At 33.4% G+C, this 14786-nt stretch overlaps 7 protein-coding genes and 3 non-coding genes across 12 annotated transcripts; 6 read left to right on the top strand and 4 right to left on the bottom strand.

Moving 5' to 3' along the window:
- Positions 1 to 188: 188 nt before the first annotated feature.
- F18E2.14 lies at positions 189 to 238 on the bottom strand. Its single transcript, NR_069799.1, has one exon. It is a non-coding gene; the product is annotated as an Unclassified non-coding RNA F18E2.14 (non-coding RNA).
- F18E2.8 lies at positions 189 to 238 on the top strand. The gene has a single exon (NR_069800.1). It is a non-coding gene; the product is annotated as an Unclassified non-coding RNA F18E2.8 (non-coding RNA).
- A 1438-nt stretch (positions 239 to 1676) lies between these two features.
- Positions 1677 to 4013, top strand: gpa-13 (Guanine nucleotide-binding protein alpha-13 subunit; the record flags this gene model as incomplete). Of its 2 annotated transcripts, NM_001269522.3 has the most annotated exons (9): positions 1677 to 1752; positions 1826 to 1987; positions 2076 to 2169; positions 2223 to 2407; positions 2785 to 2939; positions 3085 to 3213; positions 3269 to 3398; positions 3445 to 3598; positions 3685 to 4013. In NM_001269522.3, the coding sequence occupies 9 exons, from the start codon at positions 1723 to 1725 to the stop codon at positions 3852 to 3854; spliced, it is 1209 nt and encodes a 402-aa protein (NP_001256451.1). In that variant the 3' UTR covers positions 3855 to 4013. The 2 variants fall into 2 exon arrangements, with proteins under 2 accessions (NP_001256451.1, NP_001256450.1); NM_001269521.2 differs by lacking the exon at positions 1826 to 1987 and having other exon boundaries at positions 1723 to 1752; positions 3685 to 3978.
- Positions 4014 to 4108: 95 nt separating this feature from the next.
- On the top strand, positions 4109 to 5001 carry C15C8.8 (uncharacterized protein). Its single transcript, NM_001129378.4, has 2 exons — positions 4109 to 4334; positions 4613 to 5001. Exons 1-2 carry the CDS (start codon positions 4218 to 4220, stop codon positions 4718 to 4720), a joined length of 225 nt encoding a protein of 74 aa, NP_001122850.1. The 5' UTR covers positions 4109 to 4217; the 3' UTR covers positions 4721 to 5001.
- A 69-nt stretch (positions 5002 to 5070) lies between these two features.
- C15C8.6 (Serpentine Receptor, class Z) lies at positions 5071 to 6909 on the top strand. The gene is made up of 6 exons (NM_073788.3): positions 5071 to 5170; positions 5220 to 5375; positions 5421 to 5562; positions 5608 to 5703; positions 6064 to 6436; positions 6482 to 6909. Exons 1-6 carry the CDS (start codon positions 5092 to 5094, stop codon positions 6584 to 6586), a joined length of 951 nt encoding a protein of 316 aa, NP_506189.2. The 5' UTR covers positions 5071 to 5091; the 3' UTR covers positions 6587 to 6909.
- Positions 6637 to 8609, bottom strand: C15C8.5 (DUF7622 domain-containing protein). The gene is made up of 6 exons (NM_001383427.1): positions 8399 to 8609; positions 8224 to 8352; positions 7644 to 7805; positions 7353 to 7591; positions 7107 to 7309; positions 6637 to 6970 (listed from the first exon to the last, which is right to left on the bottom strand). Exons 2-6 carry the CDS (start codon positions 8322 to 8324, stop codon positions 6653 to 6655), a joined length of 1023 nt encoding a protein of 340 aa, NP_001369948.1. The 5' UTR covers positions 8325 to 8352; positions 8399 to 8609; the 3' UTR covers positions 6637 to 6652.
- A 205-nt stretch (positions 8610 to 8814) lies between these two features.
- On the bottom strand, positions 8815 to 9007 carry C15C8.11. Its single transcript, NR_069798.1, has one exon. It is a non-coding gene; the product is annotated as an Unclassified non-coding RNA C15C8.11 (non-coding RNA).
- Positions 9008 to 9152: 145 nt separating this feature from the next.
- Positions 9153 to 11415, top strand: C15C8.4 (Alpha-2-macroglobulin RAP C-terminal domain-containing protein; the record flags this gene model as incomplete). The annotated part of the gene is made up of 4 exons (NM_073786.8): positions 9153 to 9302; positions 9353 to 9505; positions 9550 to 10032; positions 10907 to 11415. 4 exons carry the CDS (start codon positions 9153 to 9155, stop codon positions 11069 to 11071), a joined length of 951 nt encoding a protein of 316 aa, NP_506187.2. The 3' UTR covers positions 11072 to 11415.
- A 150-nt stretch (positions 11416 to 11565) lies between these two features.
- On the top strand, positions 11566 to 12451 carry C15C8.7 (uncharacterized protein; the record flags this gene model as incomplete). The annotated part of the gene is made up of 2 exons (NM_001392631.1): positions 11566 to 11689; positions 12076 to 12451. The coding sequence occupies 2 exons, from the start codon at positions 11566 to 11568 to the stop codon at positions 12174 to 12176; spliced, it is 225 nt and encodes a 74-aa protein (NP_001379277.1). The 3' UTR covers positions 12177 to 12451.
- On the bottom strand, positions 12445 to 14575 carry hrg-7 (Aspartic protease 10; the record flags this gene model as incomplete). 2 transcript variants are annotated; one of them, NM_001269519.3, is made up of 7 exons in its annotated part: positions 12445 to 12785; positions 13234 to 13347; positions 13399 to 13730; positions 13849 to 13984; positions 14030 to 14106; positions 14154 to 14433; positions 14476 to 14575. In NM_001269519.3, 7 exons carry the CDS (start codon positions 14544 to 14546, stop codon positions 12509 to 12511), a joined length of 1287 nt encoding a protein of 428 aa, NP_001256448.1. The 2 variants fall into 2 exon arrangements, with proteins under 2 accessions (NP_001256448.1, NP_001256449.1); NM_001269520.3 differs by lacking the exons at positions 13849 to 13984; positions 14030 to 14106; positions 14154 to 14433; positions 14476 to 14575 and having other exon boundaries at positions 12509 to 12785; positions 13399 to 13577.
- Positions 14576 to 14786: the final 211 nt, after the last annotated feature.

The raw sequence follows: 14786 nt of genomic DNA, 5'->3' as shown, positions 1-14786 counted from the left end.
ATTCATATCAAGCATCAAAATTTAACAAGTTCCTTCGGGAGGATTAACCATCTCGTCTCAAATTTTTCATATACTGACTCACAGAAATTAATCTTGTAAAATCTAACCCAACTGCTTGTGAATTAATCTAATCTCTAAAGATACCTTCTGAATTCGTCAACCTTTTTCCTCCAATTTCTTCCATTGAGACGACGACATCTAATCTCGTTTTCTTTCTCACGAGCCACATTGATTTATGTGATAGAGTGAGCCCACTGGGGTGCTATGCTTTTTCACTTTTTTCTTTTCAGCTCACACTCCGTTCTACGTCTCTCATGTCAATTTTCAAACCATATCATTAAATATTTATTGACTTTATAAAACATGTCATTTGCTTATAGAAACATTTTATTCTAAAGTGTGATTGGAATGAAAATTTGAAGCAGTGACTGCAAAATATGTATCTTCGCAAAGGAGAACTACCGTATACAGATAATCCCTTACAAAATTTTGTATTTAAATATGGGCGGAATGGAAGAACTATATACCCGATATTTTAGATTTTAGATTTTTAAACTCAAATCTCTGCAATTAATACTAACTGAACGAATTCTGATATTGCTTATGATATTGCTTAAATACACATATGTATTTGAGCACAGATTTTAGCAGTACGTTCAACAATGGTGTTCAAAAATAACTCAATTGTATGGTATCTTTCTGAAGCTTAGTAAAAATAATTTCAAACTGAGATCAGCTGTCAGTGAAGCTGAATTCGTCATTAATTTCTAGGTTTGTTGGCCACTTGGCTTGAATTTAAATTTTAATTATAATAGGAATTCAATTAAGAAGCGATAATTGGTGGTTTGCAGCAGGGGTGTGCGGCAAATTTGCCGAATTTGCCGAATTTGCCGTTTGCCGAGCTCGGCAAATTTGCCGAATTTGCCGTGCTCGGCAAATATTGAAAAAAGAGATTTGCCGAATTTGCCGAGCTCCGCAAATTTTGAGATTTGCCGCACACCCCTGGTTTGCAGTTAAAGCAAATTTATACAACTAGACAAACTCAGAAAACTTGCACGCGTTCATAATCATAACCAAACTTGGGGAAGTTTTTTTTGTCCAAGAATAAACATGAAAGGAGGGAAACTGTACTTGTCGCGTTATTGAAAAAATTTGTAACTTTTACAAATATTTTTGATAAACTAAGTTTGAAAAAGACTAAAAAATATTCACTTTTAAGACATTAGTATTCTTGCAGTCATTCATGTATGAAATGACATGGAAAAATATTTCGTGGTTTGATTTTTCATACGTATGTTGACTAAGTTTGGATTGTATGTAATCTTGAAACGAATAATATTTTCTGATCCAACCGATCTCTTTTTACACACTTCCCAATTCAACTAAAGTTTCTGAAAAAACCAAAAGCGGTAGTGGTTTTTATTTCCTCAAAGTACGTGGATTTCATCCAATCGACCAGGTATTATATTCCTTGGCTTACTGACTGACTCTCTTTCTTTTATTTTTCTGCTCTTTTCCATTTGTATGAAAAATATATCCGCGACGATGAAAGGAAGGAAATCGGGTGGAATTGCGTTCCTATTCATCTTTTTTCAGGCACTTCTTCGTTTTTCTTTTTCATCAGAATTCGTTTTTTTTTTGTTAAAAAAAAATAAATTATTGTAATAGAATGAATGCCAATTTTCAGCTTTATCAGTTTAGGAAATGTGGTGAGCAATTGCAATGGGTTGCAACTTTTCTTCTCAAAGTAAGGTAAGCTTTTTGGATTTTAGTAATTTAACTTTTTTTGTTTTTTTTTGTTGTTGTCAAAACTTAATTGGTTCAGGTGTCTGATGTTCCGGCTGCTTGTGACAAACCAATACCGGAACCTGATGTGATAGGAAAAGAAGAGAACATTGAGCCAATTGAGCATTCAGCGGAAAAAGAAGTTGTTGAAAAAAAGGAATCTACACCTGTTCCACCACCATCTATTTCTCCACAAGTTGCGGTATGTATTTTGAAGCAATTATAGGAGGCCACCGTTATTATAATCAATTTTTTGAGATCACCTCAATTCAATTCATGTCTATTTTCAGCTCCAAGTTCCCGAAATTCGTGCATCTCGTTCAATTACTCCCGCTTCTCAGAAATCGGAAGATCCATACAGCCATATTAGACTACTTCTTCTCGGTAAATTTGTATTCATTTTCAATTCCATTTTAATCCAATTCTATTCATTTCAGGATCCGCAGAAAGCGGAAAAACAACCGTTTTGGAGCAAGTCCGGTTGCTCTATAAACAACATTTCACAGAGTCTGAATATTTTCATCGACGTGCATTCATCTATCACAATATTTTCAAAAGTATCAAAGCGTTATGTCGTGCCATGAGAATGTCCGATATTCAATTTGCAGACCCAATCAATATGGTATTATTATTTTAAAAAGAATTTGGAATTAAATTTATATTCAGTATTATTCTACTTTGACAGATCATATCTCAGTTGGATTTTGTTTTAACAAAAAATTGTGAACTGACATAATACCTGAAAAATATTTTTCTACATTTTCACAGTAATTTTTTTGTGGATAAGACTTAAAACAACCAAGATATGAGCCGTTAAAGTAAAACAAAGGAGGGCGCAAATATAATAGGAAAAATACGGTACATCGAAGCTTTTTTTTTCGTAAATTGGTAAATAAGTTGGTCTTCGTGACCGTTTATCAATTTCTAAAAATGAGGGAACTTGAACTATAATATTGAAACCTAAAAGAAATTACGAAAAACTCATCTATATATTTGCAGGGTCGTGCTCAATCCATAATAGCTGATGAACATGGTCATTATGGTTTATTCTCAAAAGATTTGGCTGAAAAGATAAAACACATTTGGAATGACAAATCTATGCAAAAACTTTACGCTCGACGGAGTCAATTTAATTTGAATGATTCAGCATCTTAGTGAGTTGCATTTCCCTGTCTTTCGAATTCAGAACATTTATGATCATAAGAGCAAAATTTTGCGCTTTTCACAAGTGCAAGAATAATTTCCAGACTTTTTGAAACTAATCCTTTTCATCCAGAAGATTACCATTTTTAATTGCAGTTTTCTTAACAATATCGATAAGATAAATATGGTGGATTATAAGCCGTCTGAAAGAGATCTCATCATGGCTTATGTTCCAACTTGTGGTGTTCAAAATGTCATATTTACTGCTTGTAATCAATCTTTTCAGTGAGTCACATTTTCCTTTGAGGAATTGAAGCGGAAATCAAAAAAAAAGTTACAGATTATTTGATATTGGTGGACAGAAAATTGATAGACGGAAGTGGGCTTTACAATATGAAGGGATTGATGCAATATTCTTTTGCATCGCAATTTCTGAATATGATCAAGTGATGAGCGAGGATATGGTTACGGTAATTTCAAACTTCGTAAGAGGAATCTATAAATTATTAATTTTAGAATCGATTAGATGACGCTCTGAATTTGTTGCAATCAATCAGTGAAGACCCAGCGTTTGCAACAACTCCAATCTATTTGTTTTTGAATGAAATTGATGTTTTCTGTGAAAAACTCAGCGTCATTCCATTATCAAAGTATAAACCGGATTTTAAAGGTAAGGATATTACGGAGAGTCTCATATAAAATTGGTGTTGAAATCAAGTTAAATTATTTATATAAGTGCCTTACCTTCTGTTTCAGGTGGTGATCAAGATGATGCAATAGACTTTATGGAAAATCTTGCATGCGAAGCTCTTGGTAAACGTGACAGGTCCCTATACCGTGTCTATCGATGTATTGCAATTGACACACAAATGATGGCCGAATTGTTATCAACTGTGTTTAAAGATATTGCAAAAAGAAAGAAATAACTACTGTTTGTATAATATTTAATTTATATTTTTAATTGAAATCCAATCAATTCATCACATGTAATTTTATTTAATTCCCACACTTGTCAACACTTATGTTGTCACCCAATAAACGAAAGGAAAACGTTGCAAAAAAGTGAAAGAGAAAGATTTATTCTTTGGTTTTTCACAGTGTTTCTTGAAAAAAGAAAGACGATTGATTAGATATGCTAATAACATACCGGTCTAAATCTTAATATCTCTCTGCGCCTTTTAATTATACACACTTTGTAAATGCCGATGGTATCTTCTTTAACATTAAGTTTATTTAAGTGAAAATTATTTTTGCTAAAAAGAAATCAGCAGTTCCTAGTATTGCGAATAATGATATCATTAACTTCTATTGTCATTCTTTTTTTCACTGAAGCTGTAGTGCCAGTAGAAAAGAAACCAAGAAGAATGAATGCTGCTGCTGCTTCACCAAAACTATCTACTTGTCAGGTATGAAAAATCCAATAATGTGTAACATTGAAAAAATAGAAATATTAGAACTCATAACAAGAACATTTCTTCAAAACTTTTAAAAAACTTCACAGAATCCTGTTTTATCAGTTAAATTGTAGCTCAGGTGTAATGCGAATTAGTTGTTTGAAAATTATGAAAAATACTTTTTGGAAAATTTAGCTAGCTCTTTGTATTGAAGGACAAAACAGTTTCGGAAAAAAAGTCATTTTTGGAACTGTACATCTTGGATACATAATTTCAAAAAATAATTTCAGTGGGTTTTCGGTAATGGAACCATTGCCTCAATGCCAAAAAAATGGACTCCAGTCTATGCTCTTTCTTCACAATCTTCAACCTCATCATCTAGTCAAACATCATCATAAATCTTTTCCCTTTTACCAAATTATCTCCAGATGTGTTCTACCACATTTTTTCCCGTCCTCCATTTATTTTCATTTTTCAACTTTCCTTTCTTTTCTCATTGCCAGCTGCTTCTCTGTTTCTTCATCACGAACATGTTTTTGTCACTTATCACTTATCACCCTGTCTGATTATCAATCAAGGCTCTAAAGTCTCTTTAAATTGCTCAATATCTTGTGGTCTGATGCTGAGTTTCATTTTTTAGCGACCTCGGTTTTGGATCCAATTGTTTTCAAAATAAATTTTTTTCACACCTAAACCCAGCTTTTGTTTTTATTAAAAATAGTTTCAAAAAGAAAAACATAAAGTTATTATACAGAGAAAAATCTTGAGAATGTTGTATTTCGAGGATGCACTTTGGATTCGCGAAAATTTCTGGAAAGACGCAATTGGAACTTTATATTTTGCACTTGGTAAGATTTAGTTCTAATCTTCTTCTAGTAATAATTTAAATTATTTCAGGATTTAGTGGTATTGCCTTTCACCTTATAATAATATCGATACTACCTGAAATCTCTAATTTTATTTCACATCCTGCTGTTCTGATATTATCATCTCAATTTACTGCTTCTCTTATACAATTATTTGTAGTTTTTGTGCCAGTTCCAGCAATGATAGGTTAGTTTTGCATCCTAAAATGTTCAACTCTGTTAAACTTTCTAGCGGTGAACCAGCCATACTTTGTCAACCCAGTTATGATAAATGTTCCTGCTTTTCTACTTATTTTATCACAATGTTTTGCTTTTGTTTTGGTGATAATTATTGGATTCTACCGTAGTCTGAGAATTGTTTCGAGCAAAGCTGGGTAAGAGAAAACAAAGGTTTTGCAATGACTGAAATTTTGTTCCAGAAAATTAATATTCCCGGACAAGGTTATTTATGTGATTATCATTGGTGTATTTTGCTTCTCATTTTTCTTCACAGTAAATATATGTGCACATACCACGTAAGTTAATTCAAGAAATTTCAAAGTTTAAGATATGTTCATTAAAGATGGAGAGCATCTACTTTTGATATTTTATTTTGCGCCTTTTTATATTCAGCGCTTTTTTGTTCATTGGGCAATTTTTGAGAAAAATTCAAAAAGTCTCACTGCGTAGTATTTTGGGGTCATTCGTGGTTTTTATGGATTTTTGTCATCAAAATGTTATAGCACTCATTAAATTGTGTGATTGAGAAATTTTTTTTTTTTCTAAATGTTCAATCTTTCACATAGAATCACCAGATTTTTCAAAGGTTGTTACATGATCCCATAAATGTACAATTATTATACTAGCGAAAGTTTATTTCCATTTTCCATTTTCAGAATTCGTCGTTTCAATCCATCAGAATTAAATTGGAAATTACAATATTTTGAAGTGATATCATTTATCTACCTAGTCGCTTTTATCATTGTTCCAACTACACTTTTTTCACTTATTGCATTATCTTTTTTGATTTACAAAAAGCTTTTCCAAAAACCACACACCTCAGAGGACGGAGAAGATGAAGATGAAACTGATGCACCTCGGGAAACAATTTGCTCCCTATTTTTCTATATCATATTTGATTTATTCTTTTGTTTTTGGATCTGTATGAGCTTCTTATCATCAGTTCCATTTTTATCATTGTCACACGTGTTTTTGACAGCTTACTGGCCATTAATGACTTCTCTAACACTGGATGTTCATATTCGAGCGGTAGGTTTTTTCGCAATATAGTTTAAGATCGTAACTACTTTTCAGGCACTATTCTACCGAATTCGAAATGTTTTCCAACCACAATCAGCCAACAGTCCAATCGTAATTCGTCCGAATAAAAAAGAAACCGTCAAGTTTTCAAAGTTTTAAAATGCATGAAACTATTTCTGTTTGGTTTTTGGTTTTTGATATTAAATGCATCATTTATTAAATAAATTAAAGCCAATTTAACCGCAAAATATTTCCCATTACAATCAATGAAGCCAACACCAAAATACTGTAACTTGCATTCATTCGAACTGAATTCGTCTTGCCAGCTCTCATACTTCTAACCGATTTCATTGCCCGTTCGGTATCATAATTGCACAAATGAGCCTGGCATAACCATTGTTCAACTCCAAGAATTCGACGATGTCCACTTTTTAAATGGCTCCAACTATTTCGTTCATTCAATGAAATGCATCCTTTTGATACTCGTCCATGTACATCTTGTATTAAACAAAAATCTCCGTCACAGAACTCGTGGGAATCCACCTGGAAATATTTATTTTTACAATTGATGACTAGATTTTTTAATCTTAGGTTTTTTTGGGAATACATCAATATTTCATCAATATTTCTATCGTATTTTTAAATAGTTTTTAGATTGAAAAAAAACCAAATCACTTACCTGGCTCGTATTTCTGAAATCCTTTCCCATGTAACATCTCACATGACCAGTTTCTATTTCGGGAATCATTTCATTACATTTATTATTCGAGCATACACAATCAACCATTGCTGATCGTTTTTCAACTTGAATACGGTAACAACCATTTGAATAGAGACCCGGAAACCCAATTGAATTTTTGAGTCGAACGTCGAAGTCAAATTCTGTAATTAAATTCTTCAACAGGAACGGTTTCAGTGAACTTACCAGGTATATCACCACAATTCGAAACACTCAATATTTCAGTGTTTTGATTTTCCTCTTCAGAAAAAGTTTCAGTTTTTGTAACATGGCAATAATTGGATGTACATACTTTCTCCCGTCTAGGCCCAACAAATCCTGTGCTCACAACTTTACTTTGACATTCAACAGCTGGAAGACGTATTTGTGGAAGTGGACGTGCTGTTTGCTCAGCTCTCTCAACGCGGTTACACAGAGGACCATCACTTCAATTTATTTTAATTTTAAAAGTTTGATTCGTAAACTCTATATACTAACTCGCAAACACAAAGTGAAGCACCCAAATGATTTGTTCTGCATCCAACTTTAGCTGTCCACTGCTTGTCAACCCCTTGAAGACATCCTTGTTTAATTGCAAGTTCTGATCGAGAATTCCATTTCCAAACGACACATTGAGATCCTTCACATGGCTGTTGGCATCTGTAATTCAAATGGAATCTTTAAAATCTGATCTTGTAATAGTTCTTAATTTTTTTTGTAGATTTTCTGACTATAACTAACAATAAGAAGGTTCAAAATCTTGCCAGTGTATTTTTGGCAACTTCTCTTGAAAATCATGGTTATACATTTTCACGATTAGTTCCAATAACAAAATAGCCGAAATACAACTTTCTATCGTATTAACTGAATTATTTAGTCTTTGGGGATGCAGAGAAAATCATTAATGTATTTTCCATATTAGTCATACACCCCCGATTCTGTGAACTATTTTTGATGATTGATGGTGCAAGGAAAAATATGGTATAATACGTCTACCCTGTTAATTTATTGGTAATGAAAGTAGAGTAATGAATGTTAAACGGCTTTCAAAACTAATTAATATCAAAAAATAACCTACCGTAAAGCGCCTTGAAAGTCACTCTCGCAGTTAAAACAGGTTATTGTTCCTACAATTACAGCGTTGAAAGTCAAAATGACCAACAAGGGGACAAATAACATGTTCTTTCTTCTGATTCTTCTCCTTCTTCTATATTTCAGTGGTTTGTTAACAAGAAATAGAAAGAATAACTAACTGAAGAAGCCCGTCTTTTTCAAGTTCCACACTCATCGAGAAGGAGGAGACGGGAAAACGACGATGAAGATTCGATTGTCTTCTTCTCGTCTTTTGAGCTTTTCGTTGATTTCAACTCGATTTTCGGATATTCATTGCACGCAACCCTCTTTTCGTTGTCCTTCCCACGAAATCAAATTTTCTATTCAGCTCTCTTTCTCTGTGTCTCTTTTTGTGCTAGAATTTTGATATGAGATGACACAAATAGAGAGACAATCAAGAATGGCTCATTGAGCACATTTCAAATTTCATTTCCTTGAATTATGTTGCCAAATTTACAGTAGGTACCCAAATCAAAAAGATTTTTGAACGGCATTATCTTCTGAATTTTAATTATATTCTAGATCTCGGCTACTGTAATTTCTACAGTAGTCCCTGTTAAAATTGGAACACTCAAAAACTTTGGGAGGCACAAGTTTTCAAACGTTTCTCATTGTTCGAACAGTGATTAATCTATTACGAATGCAAATCAATTAATCTATCGATTTGACGATCTTTCCGATTACCTTAATCTATTGCCAGAAATCTCTGTAACCTCTTCCCATTTCTCTTCATCTCCACTCTCTTACATGTGACTGTGGGGCGCGCTTGCATTGTACAAATTTCTCCATTTTTTATTTTCAAATTTTACTCTTTCGAAAGTGTTTCTTTTAAATTTTCCGTTAAATTTTTTATGTTTAATAAGCTTTAAATGTCTCAATAATTACAATTTTCAGATGAGAAATCATTTTTCATTTCTGCTGTTTCTGCTCGTCATTGGATCGGCGCACAACAAGAAAACACAGTATCGAACGGAACGGATCAACTTCATTTACGAAAAGGCATTGCAGCATGTTACTGATCGACAAAATTTAGCGAGGCTAGAGGTTTTAAATTTTTTAAATAATTTTTTTTATTAAAAAAAATGTATTTTCAGAAAGAGTTGTCCGGATATGATGCGATTTATCTAGCTTCTAAATCAAATAGGCAGGGAACACAAGGAACTAAGGAAATTGATAAAATCGATGATAAACTTGGCAAAATTCTTGAGAAATATGGTTTGGAAAAAGCAGTTCTTGCGTTTAAAGAGGTAATATTTCAAAATACTTAACTTTTTTAAATGTTTCTTTTCAGAAGTACAAGCACAAAAACCTCTTCCAACAAACTGACGACAATGAGCCACTTCCAAGTGGGAAATTCACAGACCAAAATCTTCAAAAACTTTGGTCTCAAGCACAAAATGGTAAATTCTCTCAAAAAGAATTGAACGCATTACATGGAGAATTAAAAGAAGTCGAACAGAAAATGCGCGTTTACGAAGATCAATTGGATGATTTCAAGAAAGTTCCTCATGAAAATTCAATTCAACACGACATTGAATCAATTGGTGATAAAACGAAAAAATTGAAAGCAGCAAATCGAGAATTAAACGATCATCTTGATGAAGTTCACCGAAAAGTTACAAGTGAAGAATTTTCTCCATTCAATGAGCCACGTGTAAAACGACTTTGGAAGTTGGCTCAAGAAAATGAAAAATTGACGCCCCACGAGTTGAGTGTTCTGAAAGATGAATTATCTCATTTTGAAAGTCAGCTGAAGAAAATCGAATTCCATAAGGTATTCTTTTTTGTTGCAAATTCCTGTCCTAAACGCGGTAAAAATGTGGGATTTTGCTCTAAATTATAGAAAATAGGTGGGAATGACCGAAGATAACTGCAAAAAATATTTGAAAAATTTGTAAGTTTTTAATGATTTTTTTCTCCATTTTACAAAAATAAAAAGGGCTGATTATTTTTTAATTAATTACCCAGATTCAACATTTTCTCGTTTTCTGGCAAAGCTCATGGGTTTTTCTTGATTTTTTGAAAATATTAATGTGGTTTGTCAATTTATAAAACGTTATTTTCGTTTAAAAAAATTTAATGCCCGAAAGACATTCGCTGAAACTTCAAAATAAACGATATTTCACATAAACATTTTTTTGGAAAACCTGTCTGAAAAATTGGCAAACGTATTTCAAACTTAATTTTAAAGAGCAAAATCAAGAAAAATCCCGAAAATGTTTAATTTTGGTCATTCGCTTTCGCAGGAATTCAAAAATTATTTTCTTTTTATAAAATTTTTGCGAAATTGAAAAAATTTATTAATGGTTACATTTGGCCATTCCAGACCATTTTCTATAATCTGAATTTCTTAACGATATGAATAGTTCTAAGGAATTAATCAGTCAAATTTTCACCCCTCTTCCAAAATAAACTTTTATGCCAAGACTGATAACGTAGTCATTTTTGATTCGTCCTCAAAATTGTTTATCGACCTAAAATCAAACTGTTTAATTCCATATTTTACTGTTTTCCTATTGGGTTTTTAATCAAAAACACAATATTATAACAAAGGAAAAACAAATAAACACTGAAAAAATAATAACGTTCTCAAAATTCCTCGTTGATTAAAAAATTGCAATCGAAAATTTAATTCAATTTCTATTCAGGAGGAAGTATCTCGCCTTCAAGAAGATGCAGAAGAACGTGGAAAGGATAAATCTCAAGTTTATGAAAACTTGGAGCTAAGTATCAAACATGAAAAACTGAATCGAAAAGCGCGGAAACTCGAAAAATATATAGAAGAGAAAATAATTATCCATAGAGAACTCTAGAAACCCTTGTGATTCTTCATGCAATCTAATCATGTCACCTATCGTATCATATCATAATGAGAGCTCATTTCTACCTGCATTTTTGGCCATAATAATGATAATTACAGACGTCGTTTGATTTTATAATTCTTCTATTTTTCTCCATTGTTCTTCTCTTGTCACGTGTATATTTTGTTCGTAAGCTACTTCAGATTGTGATAATTTTGTACTTTCGGTCTTTTTTTGTATTTCAATTGTGATAGAATTCATGGTGCTGTATCTAATTTTATTGTGATCATCTGAAACCCTCCAGCACCCAACCCCGCCCCCAAGGTTATACGTATAAAAATCTTGAAAAGTATGTGATATCAGTGCTCCATTTATTTGTTCTCTTCATGCGTTATCATTAAGCAGACGCCTTTCCAATATCTTATTCTTATCACTTTCATTTTTTAAACATTTTCATGTTGCCATCTGTTGTGTGCCTTCTTCTTTTTTGAAAATCAAATTTCCAGATGTTCGATCGTCTTCTGTCGCAATTCGGCCGTAAGCGTGTCGCTTCGGAAAGTGTTGCCACTCAACAACAGCTCACTGACAGAACCAACGTCTACACGGTTAAACCACAAGATCCACTTCTTGGTAAGCTCAATTTTTTTTTCATTAAAACTATTTTCAAAAAACTACAGTAATCATTAGAGTTACCGAAATCTAAGACTATTCTTTTTTAAATCCGAAATAGCCAAAAACTACCAAATTTCGTAATAAGACATTCTGGGAATTTCTGGAAAAAATTAATGGCAGTTTAATATTTTGGAAAAAATACTCATTTTCACCAAAAATCTCAAATTTACCAAATATTCATAGGTTTTTTTCTACTTCTTTTATAGGTGGGTTCTCCATCATTTCGAAAATTAATTTTACAAGATAGTATTTCAAAAAGTGTGTCACCAATTGGTGAATAAAAAGTTCAAATTTAAAAAAAATTATGGTTTTATTAGAAATTCTAATAATGTATTTGTTTTCAGACAAGAAGCAAAAGATGACACCGGTGCAAAAAGTGTGTCTAAAGTGCCTTGCTGGTGAGAGTGGCCACATCACACATGTTCTCTCCAGTCTCTCGAATTGAGAGCTCAAAAATTCAATCTGTATCATTTTATTACTTTTTCACTTTTCTTTTCTTTGCTAAGTGTTAATTTATCTATGTTGTTTTTATCTCTTTCCCAAAGAGCATTATCTTGTTGTTTTCATTTTCCATCTTAATTGGCAAACCATTTGTACATATGTACTTGTATTTCAAATCCCCGTTTCCCTCCATTCTTCATATGCAGTAAGTACAACTACCACCATAATTTCGAAAATGTTTCGAAAAATTATTTCATTTCAAAATAAATTGTTTTGATTGTAAAGTTTTTATTAAATTTTAGAATTTATTATTCGTTGATGTGAGATTCATTGGATTTAGAGAACCTTTGCAAGGCCAAGTCTTCCGCTCTTCATGTCATGTACGTGGCAATAGGCACGCATAAAAGGTGGTCCGAGCATCCAAGCTGGATAGAATCCTCCAGCAGTTAACTCATAAAATGCAAACATGCATGGCCCAGGTCCAGCAGATACAACGAATGATGTTGATGGCATATTATATGTTTTTCCGTTAATTGTGAATACAATATCTGGGACAACAGCGTCACAATCCATGAAGAATGCACCCGTAAGTGGAACATATGTGGCTCCAACTCTGAAATGATATTTATATAAATTTTAACAGTTTTTCACACAACGCATTATTTTATTTATGAAATAGTGCAAATTCTCACTGAATAACTATTTTTTGAAAATCTACAGTAACCCAGAACGGGCTTCGTGCTAAAAGTTTTATGATAAATTCCAACTTTTTATGTACACTTCAGGCTTTGAAATTTTGTAAATTTCATTTTCAACACAAAGAAAACAAATAGTTTAAATTTGGCACACTATCACTGAGATCGTGGCGAGACCCACTCAAAAAAACAGCTTGCACCTTTAAACTGAAATGTCAAATTTTCGCGAAATCACAATATCTAATAACTGTAAAGTTCTCTGAAAAAATCAGATGCGTAAATTAATACGGCCGTGACTAAATTTGTTGGGGCAAAGCTATAGGATTTAGAGATACTAAACGGTCTACAGCGTATTGCTAAACTCACGCCTTGGCAAGACTGGTAACAACACTCTTTGGTGCTCCGATGAATGATGCAGCTGTATCAGCAGCTGCTTGCCATCCAGAGTTTGGAGCTTGACTGTATGACCCAGATGATACTCTGGAAAAGTAATTAAGATAGTTTTGTTTATCAAGGTAAAAAATATCTTACCCTCCGAGCTTAAACTGCCAGAAAGTTTGAGTGGATAGTGGAACCCAGTCGACATTAGAACTACAATGAGTTGTATCGAGACCTCCAACGGTGAATGCTCCTCCATTGATTTGGGAAGTTGGACCAATGTTGGCAAGATATACGACAAAGTATGGTTGATCAAGTTTTCCTTGATTCATCAAATTGAACAATGGTGGAGTTTGTTGGTTTACGGCTAGAGCAGGCCATCCAAGACCAATGATTCCATCTTCTGGTTGTTTTGCAAAAGCTTCTCCGATTGTGGTGGCTTGTCCGAAAACTTGGCCAGTGGCACAGACGGATGTGTTAGTGAACTAAAATATCGTTGATTTGGGGAGTGGAAAATGAATAAATTCAAATTGACGAGAGAGAGAGAGAGAGAGAGAGAGAGAGAGAGAGAAATCTAAAACAATCTAAAAAGAGAAAACTTACACAGAAAGTATCAACTCCAAAGAATCCCTTCACTTCTCCAGTGTTATAAGTCATATCAAACTTTTGTCCATTGGTCACATATGATGATGAGAGAGATGAATTGAACCGATGCTTAGACTGGCAAGCGTCAGTGGTTCTGCAAAATACCTAATGCTATAGCTGAACAGAGAATGATGCATACGAAAGAACTTTAACTCCTTCAACGGTTTTGGTACAGCATTCCTCTTGACAGAAAGTCAAACAAGCATCATATGGAGTCTGAAATATTGGATAATGCATTCGATTCTTTGAGTTATTAAACTCACAGATTTACAGTAACTTCCACAAGTGGCATCTTTTCCTCCAGCACATGTGATATCTGGGACCCACAAGTTAGAAGAACCAGAATCGATAAAAAGAACAAAGTTCTGAGCTGGGCTTCCTAAACTAATTTGAACCATGTATGCCATATCCTCATAATCAATAACTGGGGACGAGGATGATGCCAATTGAAGGCTCTTCTTTGACAGAAGTTCGTTGCGTTCCTTTTCATATTCTGCCAATTTTCCTTTGGCATTCATACGTTGACGCATGTTTGGTCGGTATCTAATAATGGAAAATTGAGCTCAATTAATCAGTAAAACTTACCCAATATTAAATTGGTGGACTTCTGCAGAGACCACAGTCAAGAGAGCTAACAATGCAATAAACGTCTTCATGGCTTCCAACTTTTTTCCCCTAATTTAACCTGTAAATGTATTATATAGCTTGAATTAATTGAAACTGGTTGACGAAAACAAAACTGCAGCGAAAAATTAAATGGAAAACTCACTTCTTTTCGGCACTATCAGTTCGGCATTGGAATATATAGTATGAGATAGGAGGAGCAGACATATGATGCAACTAATGACTATCATATTATGTCTCTTATGGGCGGCTTGATGTTGAAGTTCGCCGAT

This window comes from Caenorhabditis elegans, chromosome V (genome assembly GCF_000002985.6).
Source record: "Caenorhabditis elegans chromosome V".
In the NCBI taxonomy this organism is placed as follows: Eukaryota; Metazoa; Nematoda; class Chromadorea; order Rhabditida; family Rhabditidae; genus Caenorhabditis; species Caenorhabditis elegans.
This window is presented reverse-complemented; position numbering and strand designations above follow the sequence as displayed.

Bases quoted from the DNA above. Each gene is read 5' to 3' on its own strand.
- C15C8.8 (NM_001129378.4), top strand. From the start codon at position 4,218: ATGATATCATTAACTTCTATTGTCATTCTTTTTTTCACTGAAGCTGTA. The intron at 4,335-4,612 runs GTATGAAAAATC...AAATAATTTCAG, and splicing joins CAAAACTATCTACTTGTCAG to TGGGTTTTCGGTAATGGAAC.
- C15C8.6 (NM_073788.3), top strand. From the start codon at position 5,092: ATGTTGTATTTCGAGGATGCACTTTGGATTCGCGAAAATTTCTGGAAA. The intron at 5,704-6,063 runs GTAAGTTAATTC...TTCCATTTTCAG, and splicing joins AATATATGTGCACATACCAC to AATTCGTCGTTTCAATCCAT. The intron at 6,437-6,481 runs GTAGGTTTTTTC...ACTACTTTTCAG, and splicing joins TGGATGTTCATATTCGAGCG to GCACTATTCTACCGAATTCG.
- C15C8.5 (NM_001383427.1), bottom strand. From the start codon at position 8,324: ATGTTATTTGTCCCCTTGTTGGTCATTTTGACTTTCAACGCTGTAATT. The intron at 7,310-7,352 runs GTAAGTTCACTG...ATTTAATTACAG, and splicing joins GAATTGTGGTGATATACCTG to AATTTGACTTCGACGTTCGA. The intron at 6,971-7,106 runs GTAAGTGATTTG...AAATATTTCCAG, and splicing joins ATTTCAGAAATACGAGCCAG to GTGGATTCCCACGAGTTCTG.